The 20,379-nt window shown below is 46.7% G+C and overlaps 1 protein-coding gene across 2 annotated transcripts in view; it reads left to right on the top strand.

The window, feature by feature from the left end:
- Positions 1-17,002, top strand: part of LIMD1 (LIM domain containing 1) — a gene marked incomplete at both ends in the record, with an annotated part of 67,924 nt that extends 50,922 nt beyond the window's left edge. For both annotated transcript variants that reach the window (XM_079713060.1, XM_079713059.1), the window contains 6 exons: positions 7,478-7,545; positions 10,053-10,115; positions 14,010-14,140; positions 14,742-14,793; positions 15,312-15,380; positions 16,865-17,002. In XM_079713060.1, the coding sequence (XP_079569186.1) occupies positions 7,478-7,545; positions 10,053-10,115; positions 14,010-14,140; positions 14,742-14,793; positions 15,312-15,380; positions 16,865-17,002 (521 nt within the window). The remainder of the gene's footprint in view (positions 1-7,477; positions 7,546-10,052; positions 10,116-14,009; positions 14,141-14,741; positions 14,794-15,311; positions 15,381-16,864) is intronic.
- Positions 17,003-20,379: the final 3,377 nt, after the last annotated feature.

Raw genomic sequence — 20,379 nt, 5'->3', positions numbered from 1 at the left:
GCCAACCTCCAACACCCGCCAGCCTGGAATTCTCAGCTGGTTGTGCTGCTCCCGCCTGTCTCTGTCGTGGCTGTGGTCTGGCGCCACCTAGTGGTGGTTGGCTGCTCTAGCTTATTTGTCAATGAGGGTGGTTCTGGGCCCTGCACTTGATTGGAACTTTCAGGACAGTGGCCGTGATTCCAGGAATTTCCAGGTTCATTGGTTTCCATTTCATTGGCTAGATCTGGAGTGATTCAGACGGGAGGATACCTTCTCTCTGCCTCCCTGCTTCTCAAGATGAGTTTGCTTGCTGTTTTCTGCCTGGCCTCACTGTCACTCCATGTGTCTGTGGTAGAAGATGGGGGTCAGTCACCAGTCACGTTATAGCCACATGGGTGCCATCGCAGGGAATTTTTACAGAATTGTCAAGACAAAGAGGTACAATGTAGGTAAATTGCCCAGTACATAGAAAGTGCTTTAAAAAATGAAAATGCCCTTCTCCGTTCCCTGGTAGGAAGAGAGAAACTGGAATGTACGTGGAGGTGTGCACTCAGCAAGCATTAAATAGTGCGGGCGGGCTCATAGCACAATGGAACAAGCAGGCACGTCAGCGTCAGACAACCTGGCTTCCAACCTGCCCACTTACTGCCTGGGCTAGCCTCTCTGAGCCTTGGAATTTATGAAATGGAGATGATAACTTTTAACCTATAAGTATGGTGTTTTTATGAAGAGAAGAGGAAACCCAGAGAGCTGGGAGCAACCCTGGGTGTCATTTCCAGTGATTCCCAAGAGTAAGCAGTTCCTGCATCTTTACACTGCTCTGTGATGTTGACATGTGACAGGTTCTATTTCTGCCTAATTCTTAGGTGAACCCTTTCTACGCTGGCTGAATCCTAGAGTAGGTGACACGGAGTGGTTTGTGAAACATCTCTGTGAAAGGCATGTGGCAGGTGTGGACAGAAAGGGGGCTAATGATGCAGTGATATGTGTGGCAGTGTTTTCAGACACCTTTAAAACTTTTTTTAGTATATGAAAGTTCTAAATATAGTACTTGAAACATAGAAGGCAATCAACAGATGTTAATTTTTTTCTCTCACTCTGACAAAATGCAAACTAAATATGGGTGTGGGAGCCAGTTTCTAAACGCAGGGGGTCTTTTAAAACTTTAGTGAAAACTGGAGTTTGAGTCCTTCAGAGCAGAGGAAGGCCCCACCTTCTCAGGACTGTGGCGGAGTCCTAAATACTTTTTCTTTCTTTGGTAATCAAGGAAATGCAGATGCAACCTCTGAGCCCTCCCCTGGCCTCTGGGGTCTGGACATGGGATTCCTCAGCTCTGGGGCCTGGCAACAAAAGGATTTGTCTAGGGAGTTCCCTGGAGGTCCAGTGGTTAGGTCTTGGCGCTTTCACTGCCAAGGGCCTGGGTTCGATGCCTGGTGGGGAACTAAGATCCCACAAACCGTGTGGCCAAAAAAAAAAAAAAAAAAAAGAGGATTTGCCTACCCAGTGGGCACTTTTTAAAATGATGATCAAAGTGATACCTGTTCATTATTAAAAGTTTGGGGATGTGTAGGAGAGTATAAAGAAGCAAACAACTAGCTAACATCCCCCCACCCCACATCCTACAGATACCTACCATGTATGTCTCCTCAGAGGCACTGTCATTCTTGGACAGATTTCCTTTCCAGTCTTTTTTTCTTTGAATTTCTTCTTTACGTAATTGAATCTTACTTTTTTTTTTTTTAACTTTTCACATTATTACGTAAGAGTTTTCTTTTAAAAATTAAGAAGAAAGTATTGTCTCTCAGATTATGGATACATAATTCCAGAAAAATTTAATCTAGAAATGTATGAAGCAGAAGGTGAAATTTCTCTCATACCATCTTCCAGTGTACTAAATACTAGAAAAAATTTTTAAATATTGAAAAGTATAAAGTGGTAAGTGAAATTTCCCTTTAATACAACCTGTCAGTGCTATATAGTATTAGGTAAGTTTTAAAAAGAAAATTATAAAATAGGAAGTGAAATTTCCCTGTAACACCATCAGCCAGTGCTCACCACTATTAGTTTTAATATGCAGCCTTCCAGTTTTTTTTTCATATCAGAGGTGTGTGTGTATGGGTATAGGTTACTGAAATGGAACTGTACTATAAATATAGTTATCTAGCTTGCTTTTTTCACTTACTAATGTAATTTGAGTATCCTTCTATAGTATAAGCATTTTCGAATACCAATGAAACACTTATTTGACTGGTATTTTAAATGGCTACATATTACATTTAAATGTGTTCTGTTTTATGTGGTCATTTCTCTAAGGCTGCCAATTTGGATCTAAGTAAACATTTATTCACATTTCCGATTCTTTCCCTAAGCTAAGTCCCAGACAGCCCAATTGAGTCAGAGATAAACATTTTAAAGTTTCCTCTCCAGGGTGAGTTAATCATTTTACACTCTCCTCTGTAGCTTACAGAAATATGCACTGACCGCCATCACAAATGAATATGACTGTTTAAAAAAATCTTTGTTGTCATCATAAGTGGGAAAAGCTCTCGTTTACTTTGTGTTTCTTACAGTGCTGGAGGGTTCGACACTTTTGTACGTGTGATGATTTGCCTCTATGATTTTTGGAACAGAGATGACTACCCTCTGTTAAATCAAAAAGCTAATTCCTGCTTAGATTCTTTAGAACTTCCCTGCCCCTGTTCCAGGAGCCAGAGCGGGGCGTTCTCCACGCCTTGCCTCAGAAGCCTCACCTCTCTCTAGGAAGTCCTGTGCGTTTCCAGGTGGCCTCCTCGCTCCCTCTAATGGCCTCCTCAGTAGCTGCAGCCTCGCTTCCCTTCCTCTCATCAGAACCAGGTCATCCCAGTGGGACGTCCCAGAAGGGAGCAGTAGAGCGACGGCGCTCCACGGACTTGCAGCCAGACGGTGTGGGGATTGTTTTCCTCTTAGGGTGGGCTGTTTGTGTCCTTGTCGCCTTGGCTGCCAGGGAGGGACTGCAAGCAGGACATAAGCTCTCACCCCGAGCCTGGCGGGGGCACAAGGTAGAAAGGATACTCTAGTTAGTTTTCATTTTCCTTTCTAAAACTCTTGAGTCCTGTGGAATCTTTTTATAGAGGGGAAATTTGTAAGTCAGTAAAGTAATTAAGTTTAATTTCCATGGCTGTCAGAGGGTTCTGTTAGTGAACCCTGAAATCACTGAGCTGTAGGTACTCATTCTTGTTACCCTAGTTTAGTTGGGAAATGCTTGTGAAGGTTCTAGAATGAGAACTTCCTAGAATAACTTTGAGGTGAGGACAGGAGGGAAACTTTGCAGAATTAAAGACTTCTAACGTATGCCCCATTGCCAATCACACTCTCTCACTCCATTAAAGTTTGTTTCAGGCAATAAAACTAATATACATAATCATTGCAGAAAAAAACTAATAACATCACCATTTCCTTTACTCAGAGATAATGACTGTGTATGAGCATATAAATGTGTATGTATATCCATGTCTGTGTACACACACACACACACACACACAGATGTTTTTAACCCCATTTTGCAGTATTTTAAATATTTCTCCGCTAAATATTTTTGGAAAACAATCTTTCTTTTTTTTTCTCTTCACTCTCCTCTTCCTGTCGGAAACACATTCTTTAATGTGGCTTCATAATAGTACATAATTTATCTGATAAGAATTAGATATTTGGTTGACACTCATTTTTTAAAAAATTTATTTATTTAATTATTTTATTTTTGGCTGCGTTGGGTCTTTGTTGCTGCACACGGGCTTTCTCTAGTTGCAGCGAGTGGGGGCTACTCTTCCTCGCAGTGCACAGGCTTCTCATTGTGGTGGCTTCTCTTGTTCTGGAGCATGGGCTCTAGGCACGCGGGCTTCAATAGTTGTGGCACATGGGCTCAGTAGTTGTGGCTTGTGGGCTCTAGAGCGCAGGCTCAGTAGCTGTGCTGCACGGGCTTAGTTGCTCCACGGCATGTGGGAATCTTCCTGGACCAGGGCTCAAACCCGTGTCCCCTGCATTGGCGGGCAGATTCCTAACCACTGTGCCACCAGGGAAGCCCGACACTCATTTTTTTGTAAGCTGTTATAAATGATGCTGAGATGAAGATCCTTTAAACAATTTGATTATTTCCTTGGGATAAATTCGTGCAGTAGAATTTTTGGGTCACAATAATCCAAACTTTCTAAATTCTATTGAAATTTAATATTAAATTTGCCTTAAAAAGCTTGTTTCAGTCTCTGCTTTTCCTTGCAGAGTGGAGAGTGTCAGTCTGCCAATGTCATTACTAACACTGTCATTCGTTTTAGCCTTTGCTAATTGGATGGACAAAGCTTGGTATACTATTTTAGTTTGCAGTTATAAAAAAATATGAGAAAAGTTAAGGATCCTTTTATATTCATTGGTCATTCATACTACTTTTGTCATTTTCCCCCCATTCTTTGCCCAGTTTTAAAATATTGGGCTGTTAATTGAGTAATTTGCATATTGGGGTTAAGTTCTGTTTGTCATATAGTACAGGTGCTTTGTCTAGCATGTCGTTTGCCTTTTGGTTTATAGTGTTTCATCTAAAGAAGCTGTGTGTGTGCAGTTTAAAAACTACAAGAAAAAAAAAGCTACAAGAAAGTACCACAGGAAATAACCCTTATTTACGTACCACCCAGAATGCACAAACATTTATATGTTGTCATTTTGGCTTATTTTTAATAAAGGAAGAAGAATATTACAGATAAGTTGGAATCATGTTGGTTCCCGCTCCCGTCCCATTTCCCCCTACCCCACGGCAGGTACTATTATGAATTGAGTGTATGGATCCTTCCGATCCCAGCTTTTATACTATTACCACATATACAAGTATCAATAGACAATATATAGGACTAGTTTTTGTGTGTATGTAACTGACATATACACTCTCTCTCATAATATTGCATCGTTGAACAGTTCTCCTCATTTGCATATGAGGATTTTCAGTTCAATTCATAATGATACATACAGACCTAGTTCATTCATTTTGATTGCTGTTTAGTATCGCATCCATTGAATATAACTCTAAATTCTTCCTCAATGTATTTGCCAATTTTTCCATATTGGTGAACACTGAAGATGCTCTGGGTTTCTCAGTTTTCATTTCAGCCCTGCAGTGAACATCCATACATGCACCTCCTTCTGCACAATGGGGAATCTTCTCAAGGGGTGTCCCTAGCAGTGTGTTGTGGGTAATGTCAATTTTCAGGTCAACTGGCTCTTGCCAATTCTTCCCAAAGTGGTCAAGCCAATCGACATTCCCACCAGCAGTGTGAAAGGGTGCCTCTTTTGTCTCACAACTTCGCCAAGACAGGGAATTGTCAGACTTGGTGATTTTTGCCCATCTAGGGATGAGTTATCTTCTCATTGTGGTTTTAATTTGCATGCGCTGATTGGTGGTGGGATTGAACATCTTTTTCAATGGTTGTTGCCTAGAGTTTAACAGGTTTTGTAATAGGGAAGAACCTTTGTATTCTATTACAAGTTAATCCTTAAAGGCATGTTGCCTTTAAGCTTAAAGTATACATAATGGCCCATCTCTGGGAACCCTGTCTCCCAGGTAATGCTCATTAAGCTAAAATACCTTTGTTTAGCTCACAGAAAACATCCTGACCAGGCCCACCCGTGAATGGCTGCATCCCCCCTGGAGCTGACTGGAACCAGGAAATGTTCGACTTTACTCCCTCCCCTTTAGTATAAAAGAGCCTGAATTCTAACTCAGGCATGATGGTTCTTTGGAATAGAAGTTTACCGTCTTCTTGGTCTACTGGCTTTCCCAATAAAGTCGCTATTCCTTGTCCCAGCGACTCATCTCTCCATTTATTGGCCTGTCGTGGGGCAAGCAGTACGAGCTTGGATTCAATAACAGTTTTCTCTTCTCTACACCTTCCTTTGATCTTTTTCCCCACTGGGTTGCTTGTCTTTTTCTTAGGATTATTAATTTTCTTTGTATGTTTTAGATACTAATGCTATGTTGTATGTTGTAGCCATCTTCTGATCCCCGACTTGCCTTTCCTTTTATTCCATTTATTGCCCTTCCCTTGGTTAGACTGTTACCAAGAGCTCTTAGTCTGAGGCTGAGTTGAAATTACAGTTACGTCCTCAGGGAATGTAGCACATGCTCAGAGCATTAAAACGTTCTAGAGGAACCCATCAGAGGGTTGGGGAGACATTGAGATAACAGTAAATCTGGCAGCAACAAACAAACACCCCGCAAAGGGTCTGATGAGGTCAGGAGAAGGTCAGGGCCTTCCTGTTAAGCTTAGTATAGAGGTAGGCAAGTGGGTGGTCAGTGCATGGAAATCCTTACCGTGCTAAAGTCAAAGACAGTTGCCTGTATTTTTTTGTAATAGCTTTTGTTTTTCGCACTGAGGTCTTTAGTCCATCTGGAGTTTTTTGCTTTTGTAGTTTCATTTGTTTCTTTTTGTGGCTTTTCCCCTACATTGATGCTTTCAAAGTCCTCTCTGAGCTCCGATGAGTCTTCATCAGCAACCTCTCCCTCGTTACCTTGTGCTCTTTGCCTGCTCTGGGGTGTCACAGGCAAGGACACCCATTGTGTATGGAGGGGACTTCTCTGTGTCTCAAGCACCATTAATGTTTTCGACATCGGTGATTTTGGTTTCAGGTGACTTTAGGCCTAAGGAGCTTGATTCCACTAGTGTTTAGAATTCATTCAGTTTTTGAAACTTCCACGGAGTCTGTTGGGTGTGATTTGTGTGTGGCCCTGGAGGTATTCTCAGATCTGGGGTTGCTGCTGAATACAGATCTAGGGTCTCCCACAAAGATGCTTCCGTTTACCTCGAACAGGTGGCGCATTGTGTTTTTTCATAAGGGATCCAAGGAATTGATACAGTGTGCTATTCTTGTCAGTGTCCTAGCTCTGTGGAAACTAAAGGTACATCTAAGGAGTCGAGGTGCTTTGAATTTTTCCCACTCCCACCCACCCCATTGAGATCAAGGAAAAATCATCATCTTTTCAACAGTGTGTTTTTTCTGTCATTCAGATGAAAAAAGATGTGAAAGTAAGGAAGATAAGAGCTGACCAATTTATAGGAATTTCCTGATAGGTTGTCACCAGCATCCCCTGGAGAACATGTCCAAGGTGATGATGCCCAATGTCTGTGGGAAACGGCAGCGTCACAGGAGACTGTTGCCTGGTATCCCCACATGTGGATGCCTCTGCCATCTTGTCACCCAGTGTCTTGCTGGCTTCTTTCTCAGCGGAGAGGAGGTGCAAGAAGTGGGTGTAGGATGATTCCCAAGTCAGTCTGCCAGCAACCACCAGGGGACCCTGTCTTCTGGCCTGAGTCTACCTGTTACCAAGAACCACAACAGCTTTCAGGAACCAGAAACTGTTATCGATAATTGGCATATTTTGCATGATTATTTCTGCTTTAAAAGATTTTGCCTTTCTTTTCTGTTTTTTCACTGCATATTAACATTTTCTTTTTACCCTTCCTTTGTGTTTTTTCCTTAGGCCGGAAGCTGAGAGGAAAAGCCTTTTATTTTGTCAACGGCAAAGTGTTTTGTGAGGAAGACTTCCTGGTGAGTTTGTCACCCAAGCTTCCCCTCCTTTCAGTCCTGCCCTGAGTCAGGCGGGGAGCGTGCAGAGAAGCTGGGCTAAGCAGAAGAAGGTGGTTTCTCTCTGTGGTCCGTAGTGCCATCTGGAAGCTGCACTGCTGGAGAAAGGGGTCTTGACTTTCCTTCTGCAGAAGCATGGGGTGGCCCACGTTCCCAGGCAAATGACAAACTGCAGAGCTTTGTGCTTTTCAGGGACTCTGGGGTCGCTCAGCCTGTCCTCTTGTGCTTTGCCCATTTCTGCCTTCTCCACCCAGCTCTTAACTCTCACTCTGGGACCTGGGCCCCCTTACTTCTCATCCTGCCTGCCTCTCCCACGCACTGAAAGTCTGTCCATGTGCCAGTGACTCCCACGTCTGAACTCCGGCCACGTAGGTGCCTCTGAGGCCAGCTGTTCACAATCTCCCTGCCCATCAGACAGTCCCCAGGGTTGTCCCCAGCCCATCTGCCAGCCCCTCCCACTGTACTTGAGAGTCACCTGAAGCAGAAAAGTCCCTTGCCTGGGACCTTACCTCTGAGAACAGTGTCCTAGCTTCTTCCTCTACCCCTCCGCTTTCCTGTCTCTCCTAGAGTGTGGCCAAGCATTGGGCCTGGTGCCACCACGTCCTCCCCAGGCCTGTGTGGCTCATGACGTCAGCATGGCTCCGCCGCCCCCTCACTGCTGTGCTGTGTCACTGCCCAGGCCCGGGATCCAGGGTTCAGAGCACGCGCAGGAGCTCTCTGCGGTCTGGGCAGCCTCCCATCTCACTCACTCTGAGGCTTGCGGTTCTCTGCACGCCATGGCCCCATCCTGTGTGCCTTAGCTTGCACTGGGCCCCCTGCTTGGAACGTCTTCACCCTTCGCTTGCCCAGATCACCCGACGGCCTTCACGTTCCCCCGCCTCGCAGTGGGTGTCCCCTCCTGTGTGCTGCTGCCCCGGGTTTGCCAGTGGTCAGAGCACCGTGTGTCTGTTTACAAGTCTTTCCCTGACTTGACCGTAACTTCCTAGGGAGGGAGGAACATGCTGCTTCACCTTTACACCTTCAGACCCTAACACAGTGCCAGGCATGGAGCGCTCCCTGGTCATTGGGACCACCAACGTGAGACCCAGAGCTGGCTCGGGGCCAGCTTCTCCGTAGATGTGTGGGTTGACTCATTATGACTCGTGTTTGCCGGCAACAGCCAAGCAAACCCAAGGAAATTGCTTTCTGCGTGCCCTCAGGAATCACTTCCTCCACATGTTCACTTCAGTCTCCGGCGCTGTGTGTTTGATAGTCAGATGGTGGCACACCAGAGTTGACTGTCTCCCAGTTTCACATCTGATGGGCCAAGTGCCTGTCCTGCTCCTGGAGTCTCATGGGCTCTTGGTGGGCCAGGTGCCCACCCCTGGGCAAAGTCTTGGGTGCTGGACGACTGCGAGGCTCTGATTGGCCAGGTCTGAGCCAGTGCCTTGCCTTGGAACCCATCGTGGGGTCAGCCCCACGGGAATCGCAGGACCACAGGATGGGGAATGGGGCTGGATCCCAAAAGAAAATAAAGAACTGTTACCCCTAGAATCAGGAGGAAGCGCTGGGCAGCAAAACCCCACACTATGTGGTGTAGAGTTGCAGAAAATTTCCCTTTTCTTTTCCACCTTCCTTTCCGTTACATTTCCCTTATTAAGCTGTGTTTGCAATATTTAAGCTTCTGGTATCTTCCAGTGTGTAGTATCTAGTCTGTTTTCTGAGGTGAGTTCCTCGTTTCTTTCAAGAGTAGAGCTGTGTGTGTGTGTGTGTGTGTGTGTGTGTGTCTGTGTGTGTGTGTGTGTTTTGGTAAGGTAAGGTAAGTAATATTTATCCAGTTTCTTTGAAGCTAATTGTAAAAGGCATTGGCTTTTTAACCAGACCCAGAGTTGAATTTGAATCCCGTCCTTACCCCTTACAGGCTGTGTGAGCATGAGAAGGTCACTTAACCTTTCGGAGCTTCCCTTTACTTCCATTTGAGAAATGGTGTACTATATACCTTGCAGAATTGTTTTGAAAATTAGAGTGATGGTCTCAAACTTGAGTGTGCATCAGAATCCCCTGAAGGGCTTGTGAAAACTCAGGATGGCTAGGCCCCACCCCCTGAGTTTCCAGTTTAGTAGGTCTGGGGTGGAGCCGAAGAATTTGCGCATCTGACAAGTTCCCAGGTGATGCCAGGGAACTCCATTTTGAGAACCACCACCCGATGAGAGACTGACGCCTCTCTCTGTGCAGCCTCTTATGCAGAGCCTGGCATGTCATGGGTGCCTGGGTGCAGCTGTTGAAGGCAAGTGGTATTAACATTTGTAATGGCTTTTGTGGCAGAGGATATTCTGTGATTCATCACACTGTTGTCCACGGGGACATGATAGATCCTGTGTAGGGTGACACATCTTTCTGAGAAATTCCTTGTGTTCCTCATGACTGGCAGGGAAGTAGCAAGATTCCTCTGTCCCGCCTGGGTTTAACTTTCTTTTCTCTTTCCACTGCAGTACTCTGGTTTCCAGCAGTCTGCTGACAGGTGTTTTCTTTGTGGACATCTGATCATGGACATGGTGAGTAGGGTCAGCCGAACAAGATAATAGCGTGGTAGGAGGGGGAGGCATTCAGAGAAAAAAGAAATTACTAATTGAGAACAGTGTTTCCTACCTTGATTTGTGGCCACATCTGGTTTTATTAAAAGAAGACCCCATGCTTGCTTGCTTGCTGTAGTAGCACCCGCATTTGGCTTTTACTGGAATTAGCATCCTTCGCCATCCAGTCCACATGATGTCATTTCTGCTGGCACTGTCTCCTTCGGGCTGTTCATGTCACATTGGCGTCCCTCTGATCTTCCGTGATCCTTGTGGCGTCCCAGGTGAGACGCCAAACGGAGCTGCAGAAATCTCAGCTACTTTGGAATTGGGTGCAGAACGTCAGATAACACAGTTGTTTTTCCCCCGTGTTCTTCTCGGCTTGATCATTTCCTAAGATGAGGTCTGGGGGCCCGTTGTTAGTTCTGAGATAGCAAAACAGGGAGCAGGTTTTATCCATTCCGTTCCTCGCTCAGCCATGGCTCTCTGAGCTTGTCCTGGGCCTCAGTGGCTTTATCTTTTGCGTGGGGACAGTTCCTCCTTCCTGGCCTCCTTTTAGGATAAGGTTGTGAGGTTAATGAATACAGAGTTCTTATTTTCTCAGGGATCAAATTGCTCACCATTGGAGAACAGCCCTATCGAATTTCTTTGATATATTGGTCAGAGAAAATCATTATATAACATTCTATTAGTTGAAAGAGTTAAATCCCTCTCTAAGCTGAGCCATTAATTCCATTATAGAGAAGGGAATTGCTAGTCATTGTTTTTGTTTGTTTGTTTGTTTACCTTTTTTATTGAGAAACAACTCAGAGGGCGTGCATCTTAAGTGTACAGCTGAATGAATTTTTATATATGTATATACCTATGTGTAAACACCACACAGATCAAGGTATAGAACATTTCCAACATCCAGAAAGACCCTCTCCCACAAAGATACCCACTATTCTGACCTCTATTGCCCCAGGCTGGTGCTGGAACTTCATACAGTTGGATTCATATAGTATAGATTCCTTTGGGTCAGCCTTTTCTCACTTAGGAAAATGTTTTTGAGATTCATCCATGTTGTTGTCTGTGTTGGTAGTTCATTTATTCTCATTGCTAAGTAGAATTCCATTGTATGGATATAGCACCCTTTATTTATCCATTCTCCTGCAGAGGGGGACTTGGGTGTTTTCCAGTTTTTGGCAATTTATGAATAAGTTGCTGTGAACGCTCTTATGCATGTCTTTAGCGGACATAAACACTCATTTCTTCTGGTTTTATGCTGACAGGTATAAAACAGTGAACCAAAGCTGTCCCTGTCTGTGAACAGACGCTGTTGCCGTCCAGGCTCTCACACCGCACAGCACAGCTTGGCCCTGTGAGTGGTGTCCTGATAAGCGGCTAAGGCCTCCCTAGGAATGTGGCCCTCCACCCATTCCGCCGGGGGAGGCAGGCGCAAGCCACACACCCTCACCCCTACCTTCCCCAAGTGCCTGCCCAACTCCACAGGGCTCCATTTCTTTAGCAGATTTTGTCCTTGATTTTAGAGCCCTTCTGACAAACCCACCACATATGAGGCCAACAGTGTCCAAATTTATGAACATGACCATACACTGTTCTTATCTGTGGGTATCCTAAGCCTTCTTTGGGCCTCAAGTTATTTCATTTATCTATTACTACATGACAAGACACCCCAACACTTAGTGGTTTAAAACAACAGTGATTTATTATTTATCACGATTCCATGGGTCAGGAATTAGGCCAAGGCTCTGCAGGGCGATTCTTCTGCTCCATGTGGCATTAGCTGGGGTCACTTACTCAGCTGTGTTCAGCTGATGACACAAGATGATCTCTCACCCTCCAGGCCTCTCTCCCCGTGGCTACTAATCTTACTCAGTAGTCTAGCCTGGACTTCCTTTCAGCAAGAGAGAAGAAGTAGCAGCTGCCAATTTTCTTACATCCTTGACTTTAAAATCTCAGAACATCATTTCTTCCTCATTCTATTGATCAAAGAAAGTCACAAGGCCAATCCCAATTCAAGGGAAGCGGGGAACTGAATTTTGGAGACCATCTCTACCTCATGGGATAACATGAAGTCGCACTCCTCTCAGACTTGAAAACTTTCAGCGAATGACTGGTAGTGACACTTATTTTTTTAAAATAGAACCCTTAATTGCCACCAAGAATTATAATAATACAGAGAAAGGTTCCTTCAGTTACCATTCTTGGTTCTCCAGCAGAATTCAGTTGTGCAACTCTTGGTGTAAATTGTCTGTCTCTGCTCCATCTTTGTTAGTAGAGGGGAATACTCTGGGCTTGGAGGTTGGGCCTTTTCCCACATGAAAAAAATTATTACACCTAGTCAGAATGCAGCAAAATGGTATCTTTATCCTACCATACTTCTGGCACAGTGTGGGTTAAATTAATTTAAGGGTCTCTTTCTGCCAAGACAGCATTAGTCTGGGGGCCAAATGCATTCCAAGGTCCAGATTGCCAAGGGGACTCTGAAGCCCAGCCGGTTGTTCTTTCTACTTTGGCAGCTTGGGAAGCCTGGAAGATTAGTGAAATTCCAGAGGGGATAAGGAAGCTTGAAAGCTGAGCTTTCAGAGGAGGGCTGGGCTAGCACGACGTCCTCCCGGTGCCCCCCAGCTGCAGTGTGTGAGGTGTGGCATGGCCAGAACACAGCATGGCTTTCCCACAGGACTTACGATGCTCTGCCAAGGTTCTCGTTGGTTCCAAGTCCCCTTCCTTCTGCCTGTTGGAAGGCATTCCGTGTGGCCCCACTCAGAGATGCCCACGACCATTCTGTACATTCCTTGCCTACGGTGTTTTGGTGCAGGCTTGCTGGTGTTGATTCCATAGTTCTGTTGTTCGTGCTAAGTTTCGTGGCGCAGGTAATCGCAGAAATGAATCTGCTACTGAGTCATCAGCGATGCTTTCAACTGCAGATTACAGAACGCCCCAAGTCAACTCAAACCCATGGTTCTCAAACTTTAGCATGCATCAGAATCACTTTATTAAAACACCCATTGCTGGAATAGGGCCCAAGAATGTGCATTGTAAACAAGTTCCCTAGGGTTGCTGATGCTGCAGGTGCAGGGACCATACGTTGAGAACCACTGACTTAATAGGAAAAGGTGTTTTATCTCACCTAAGAGGTTTGGAGGGAGGCAGTTCCATGGTGAGTTAATTTGGTGACTCACTGACACCACCATAGACAGGACGTTCTTTACCTCTCTTCTCTCTCCCACCCTCCGCATCTAGGCTGTGTTCTGGTTTCAGGATGGCCTCTTACAGTTCCAGGTATCAGTCACATCCAGATCAAATGATGCCGAGAGGAAGAAGGTGCATGGGGCTTTCTCCTCACTGTGTTTAAAAGCAGCAGCAACAAAGAGGCTTTACTTACAATTGGATTTGAGATAATCTGGGGCCGAGTCACGGGGCTTCTGGATTATCACGCTGCAGAGTCAAAGCTGCTTAGTAGGGGCACCCAGGAGAGAGAAGTTAAGAGGTTTTCCCCAAGCTCTTCCATTTCCTTGTGGAGTTTCCTTTAATCTTTCCATGTATTTGCTGCTTCCCAAATCTGAGGTGGAGCCTTTCATGGCCCTGCTTTGCATCATTTCCTGCAGAGAATCATGTTTTTTGATAGAGAACCCTCCCTTCTGGAGGTTTGTGAAGTGCAGGAGAAGGATACCATTTGGTTTCCTCCTATTTATACCTGTAACCCGGTTAGCCTTTCCTGCCCCCATCATCTCTTGACTTGGTCCAAGTGAAACTGGGATGAGGGTGGCAGTTGCTCATATGGACCCTCAGCCTGATGTGTCTCTCCCTTCTGCTGGCACTTCCTTCCCTATAATCCCAGCTGAGTCCTGACCTCTTCCTTTGCACCCCCAGATCCTTCAGGCCCTGGGGAAGTCCTACCACCCTGGCTGCTTCCGCTGTGTCATCTGTAATGAGTGTTTGGACGGGGTACCCTTCACTGTGGACTCAGAGAACAAGATCTACTGTGTCCGGGATTACCACAAGTAAGGAGTGTAAGCCGCACTGGCTGAAACTCAGCAGGGTGGAGGGTGGGGACCTGCTGAGGCACGTCTGCAGGCTGCTTGCACTGTTCTCGACAGTGCAGCGAACGTGCAATGGTTTTGAGGGGTGTAGCATGGGCCTCGGGGGTCAGCGGATGCCCGTGCAGACAGGAACTGGTTAAAGAATTACGTTTACTGGAAAAACAGGACCAAAAAACCTATAATCAGATTCCTGGCTAGGCCTCTGGAGGAATGTGCCGAGCCCTGTGGCTCCAGCCTTACCAAACTTCAAAAGGCCCTGATTCAGGGCTGGTCTCCACCACCCTCAGTTTGCCTGGGCCTGTATGAGGCTAGGGCTGGAAACAGGTCAGCCTCCAGCCCTAGCAGAGTGAGAGGGGGCAAATGCACTTGTTACCGCTGGGCAACAATCCCAAAACAATAGTCCCAGGAGTGTGCCAGGTCTGTCTTTATAGACGAATTAGAGGGACTCACGTGAAGAGTGATAGGTGGGAGGCAGGGCCGGGCCAGCGAGGAAGGCTCCAGGCACAAGTCTCCCCGAAACACCTCAATATGCCCTTCACTGCTTCTTTGCTTCTCTCGCCAGGGTGTTGGCCCCCAAGTGTGCAGCCTGTGGCCTTCCCATCCTTCCACCTGAGGTAAGATGCTTTTTCAACTCTGCTCCTGGGGTCTTCCAAGAGATGAATATCTCCCTGCGTCATTTACAAGATCTGTGTCCCGTCCTTATACCTTTGTAAAAATACTTCTAAAATCTCAACTCTGAGATAAATGGTGTCTTCACCAAGAAGCCCCTTTCTCATTAGCTGCCTTCCCTAGCCCAGTGTCCTTCTTATGTCCTGTTTGTCCCTGTAATTGGGTCAAATTCTCTGACTTGATACTAACTCCCAGATTAGACGATGAGCAGATGAACAAGACCAAGTAGGTGGTGTTTTCACTGTTGACTCTGACATTCCAGATGGTAGAACTGCATCCCTCTCAGTTCCTCTCATCTACTATATGTGTCTTTTTTTCTGCTGGTGTTAGTATCCACTACTGATTCCTGCTCTTCTCCTAAGGCCGCCTACTTGCTGCCCCAGAACCCTCCCCCACCCTCCTGGCAGTGGTGGCCCCGATGGCCCCCCAGCTAGCCTCTGGTTCTTACTTTCCTTTGGTCCAGGGCTCAGATGAGACCATCCGAGTCGTGTCCATGGACAGAGACTACCACGTGGAGTGTTACCACTGCGAGGTAGGCCCCTCCCTGCCCTAGAAGGCCCCCCAAACCCATCCTAGAAGTCCAAGAGGAAAGCATCATGGGTTGATGGAGGCAGGATGTGGGCAAGGGGCTGCCCTCCAGAGCTGATGGAAGAAGTGGGGTGAAGCCTGATTTGATGGTGGGGGGAGGGAGGTTGGAGAAGATGCATAAAAGTCTTTACTGTTTTCTCCATGTTTGTAACCACCAAGTCCTGAGCCAGTCACAGCTGCTCTCCCGGAAGCCACAGAGTGGGAGGGTCACGGGGAGTGTGGGTTTCAGGTCCTTTTGGGGGGCCAGATTGTCAGGCAGGTGTGTGATTTGAGGAATAGACTCCCTCCCCTCCAGCTTGTAGTCTGTTCTATGTGCCGGGAACCCCTCTCTCAACCGAGCCCTGAAAATCATGAAGAAACCCCCCTTGGCAACAGGCGTGTCGCTGGTTGGTGTAAAGGCAGGTGGGGCCCATCTGTCCCTTCTCTGTGGTGTCACACCCCAGGCTGAAGGAGTCACTGGTGCCCCGTGACTGTCAGGAGAACCAGAGGTTGTGAAGGGTGCAAACGCGTTAAGTGCTTGTGGAATTTCAGCCAGAATTAAGTGGATTCACCCAAGGAAGGAGATTTATTTTGTGATGCTGTGGGTCGGGAGAACGATGAGTGTGGGTGACATATAGCTTGATCCCACTGCCAGCATTGAAGAAACAGGTGGGAATCACTGTCGGTTGGTACCCCAGGTGCTGGAAAAAAAGGTAAAGACACTTGCTCCACTGTGCTTTTTTTTTTTTTTTTAGATGTTTGGGGTAGGAGTTTATTAATTAATTAATTTATTTTTGCTGTGTTGGGTCTTCGTTTCTGTGCAAGGGCTTTCTCTAGTTGTGGCAAGCGGGGGCCACTCTTCATCGCGGTGCGCGGGCCTCTCACTGTCGCAGCCTCTCTTGTTGCAGAGCACAGGCTCCAGACGCGCAGGCTCAGTAGTTGTGGCTCACGGGCTTAATTGCTCCGCGGCATGTGGGATCTTCCCAGACCAGGGCTCGAACCCGTGTCCTCTGCATTAGCAGGCAGATTCTCAACCACTGCGCCACCAGGGAAGCCCTCCACTGTGCTTTTATTCAACCCGATAGATCCAAAATGTTATCGCTTCAACATGCAGTCGAGAGAAAAAAATTTTCCTGAGATATTTTATATCCTTTTTCTGCCCTAAGTTTTGGACATCTGGTGTGTGTGTTTGCACTGACATGACATCACATTTCTGACCAGCCCCATTCCAAGTGCCAGAGAGCTTCATGTGGCCGGTGTTGGACAGTACAGTCCAGACCCTCACTGGGCTGGAGCTGCGTGTCTCCGCACCGGCATTGTTTTTTTTGCCCGGAAAGAATCACACAGCGCCCTCTGCTGGTTGTACGGGACTGTGTGTGGCCTTTGTGTCCCTCTTGCAGTCCGTTTTGTTTTGTTTTGTCACCACTGGATATTTTTGCCTCACCCCAGGACTGCGGTCTGGAGCTCAATGATGAAGATGGTCACCGCTGCTACCCCCTGGAGGACCACCTGTTCTGTCACTCCTGCCACATCAAGAGGCTGGAGAAGGGTCACTCATCCACAGCCCTTCACCAGCACCACTTCTAGCCAGAGCCTCCTGCAGACCTCACGGTGGGGAGGAGGAGCCAGGGTTGCACCAGGAGAAGTCCGCGGGTTAATTCCTGTCGCCCCTGGGGACGGATTGGGATTGGGGGAGTGGAGGGGAGGCAGGTGGTGCCTTTCCTTTAAACAAGGAGGGGATCCCTGCTGGTCTGGGATTATGTATTTTCCATGTGCCTTTCACTGCTGCCACACCCTCATCAGATTACTCAGGAAGAAGCCCCAGCAAGCGCGTGGCATGTGACAGGAGATCTCATTAGTGTGACTGAATGAACCTTCCTGTCCCCTCTGGGAAGAGTTCACACTTCAGTGGGAAAGGTTTGCACTGAAGAGAGATTTCAGCTGCCGATATGTTCAATCCTTTCCCTCCCCTTCGGAAAATACCTGCACCCAAGCACCCCCTCCCAACATCTCCCCCGGCCCACACATACCATAATTTAAGATTTCCTTCCACTCCAGAGCTTCAGTTCTTCTGTAGAATGGCTTCAAATTTTAATTGCATCATTGCAAGAGGGATGCGCTGACGTGTGCTTTGTATCTTAGGAAGAATTCACTTGGTAAAGCAGAGCCAAGGTTTGGAATAAGTGAGATGGGGTTTTCTCCTTGTAGCCTAATAGCATTCTGTGTGCCCCTGGAAATCTTCACTCCTTTAAAGGCAGCTGGCGGCCTGATGGAGGATTGATCCTGTTCTAGGAGAGTGTGCTTTGGGATGAGAACTTGGTGCAGGCGCCAGGCCTCTTTTGCCCGCCTGTTGTGCTTTTTTTCCTCTGGAGCTCTCAAGAATCTGGGACTTCAGAGTTCCCTCTTCAAAGGCTGGTCTCGGGATCTTTTGTGGGGATCCTCTTAGGCCTATTTTCGCTTCTTGAACAATGGACTTTGGGGAAGCGTGCCCACATACTGAGACCTGACCCCTTATTAATGAGGAGAGTTTTTGTGTGTAAGATCTCAAAGCCAGCCTGGGAGAGTGCCTGAGCATAAGTTATGATATTCATTTCACAGGTTTCTCTCTTGCCAATTCAGGCATTATGCTTGAAGAAACCAGTATAAGGTACACTGCTTTTGTCTTTTTTTTTTTTTTCTTTTTCTTTCTGTAAAAATTGTTTCCCTCTACTTTCAGTCTCCCACACACAAAAAATACCTCACAGATAAGAGCTTCAGATTAAGGAGGAATTTGGCCATCACACTGGACTCAGCCAGTGTGTGTTAGGAGCCTCTGGCTTCACCCAGGTCAGACCAGTGGGTCAGGGCACTGTAATCTTAACTAAAGTTCAGCTGGGAATAGATCTGATTGATACCGGGTGCTCCTGCCTTATGCATTTCATCATGCTGGCTCCCCGGGATGGCAAGGGCTAAGGGAGGGCCACCTACTGGCAGGATTTCAAGGCCACCTCTGCACTGAAGAGGCAAAATGTGCCCTGTGTGTCACACTCCTGAGGCTAGAGGTCAATACCCCTGGGTATTTCAATGAGAAGAAAGTGTGAGAAAAAGGTTGGCTGGCATTTGGCTTCTCAGCCCATGGGGAGGGACCCAGGGCCTTGTCGCAGGAGGGCAGGGGCCATCTCACCACTGCCAGCCAGGCTGGGAGCATGGCGGCTGGCATCTGCTCTCTGCCGCCTCACCTCACATCCAGAGGGAGGGGATTGGGTGGCTGGGGCCTCGGAGGGCATCAGTGGAACCCAAAGGCACAGGGACTCTCAGACTATTCACTGGGCCCAGTTCTAAGCCTCTAAACCATGCTTTGACTCATTTGGTAGCAGTTGCCTGTAAGAAGCACAGAAAGGGCACCATGGATTGTCTTTTCCATTTTTGTTAAATTCATTCTGCTGGAATCCTTTGGCCAGGTGTCACTTCAGCCCAAGCTGTGTGATTCTATTGGTTCCTTTTCACAGGCTGAGCCTCCTAAAAACCCATGAATGTTTATAGGAGGGCTAAAAATCCAGAGGGCTGGGGAGGTGAACCCTGGGGTCCCCCCTCCCTTCCCAGCACACCATCTGGCTCAGCCTTGGCAAGGCTGATGGGCAAATGGAGCCAGCCAGTATGTCTCAACCTGTCTCTGCCAACCAAGGATTATTTCTGGCCTTGATGACACACCTTTGCTCCACTATGAAGTCAAGCAGAGGAAAGAAAATTGCCTTGGAGCCACATCAGAGGTAGCAGGGATTTGTTTGCAAATTGGTAACAGTTGACCCTTGAACAGCACGGGTTTGAACTGCATGGGTCCATTTATATGTGGATATTTTTCAGTAGTAAATACTGCAGTCAGTACTACACGAGATCTGTGGTTGGTTGAATCCACGCTGCAGAGGGACCATGGTTACGGACGGCCGACTATAAGTTATATGAGGATTAACCCTTAAGTTGTTCAAGGCATAACTGTAGTTTAAAAATCTGATTCATTTTTTAAATGAAATTTTTAAAGTGGCCTTGATTGAGGCAATTTTGATACCTCAGCAAATATTTTATACTGCTGAAGAAGAACAGTAAGAGAATTTCTAGACACCCTAGAAATCTGAGCAGCAACTTCTCTTACTGTCAGTGTCCCTGGAGAGGGTACTGGGTAGGAATCTCCCACCAGTTTTGTCTCCTCCTCAGGCCCTTGCAAAAAAGCCATGAATAGATGCCCACTTACCTGGTATTTTAAACTTTCTGTAAGTTATTAGCCAAATAGAGCTATAATGGGGTTGTATTTATAGGCATGTAGAAAGAACACACAAGCACTTCGTAGACCAGGATGAATACGTTTGTTTTAAAAGGTAGAGCAGATAGCCTTATCTTGAGTTCCCTAGATGACTCTCGGACTTTAGATAAACAAGAATTATGGCCTGATTTCAGATGCCAAAGCCAGCCTCCAGCCTTCTCCCTTGCCTCACTTTGCCCTCTAGTTTTTTCTTGTCATTTTTTCCGCCCAGCTAGGGTCATTCAAAAACGGCCTGAGTGATCTGAGAAAAGCCAGGAATGCAGGTTGGCCTGTCATAGCAGGATCCTCTCTCTCTGACATTATCCTCCCATCTGTGGTTGAGTAGAGAGTGATTTGTTCATTTTTCACACAGAAGGGCATTGAGTCCTGTTGGGTCATTGCCTGCACGTGGCGGCAGGACTTTCCATTTCTCCGTGGTTAATGCTTGAGCGAAAGCCTCTTTCGGCTGAGTCCACTGAGGTTGTGCCCCTGAGTCCTGGGTGGCCGGTGGGATTATCGAGGAGTTCTGATTGCTTTCAAGTGCTGCCCTCACCTCGTTTCCGTGGACTTGAGTTACCCGAGATGAAAAACAGAAATGTTAGAATTTGAGAGAATGATCTGGAATTCACACTCCTTTGCAGGCTGTTTCTGCGTGCCCTTTCCCACATGTGTGAAAGTATGAGAGCTA

Source organism: Hyperoodon ampullatus (assembly GCF_949752795.1).
Source record: "Hyperoodon ampullatus genome assembly, chromosome: 10".
In the NCBI taxonomy this organism is placed as follows: Eukaryota; Metazoa; Chordata; class Mammalia; order Artiodactyla; family Ziphiidae; genus Hyperoodon; species Hyperoodon ampullatus.
Note: the sequence above shows the minus strand (reverse complement) of the source record. Positions and strands in the feature narration are given on the sequence as shown.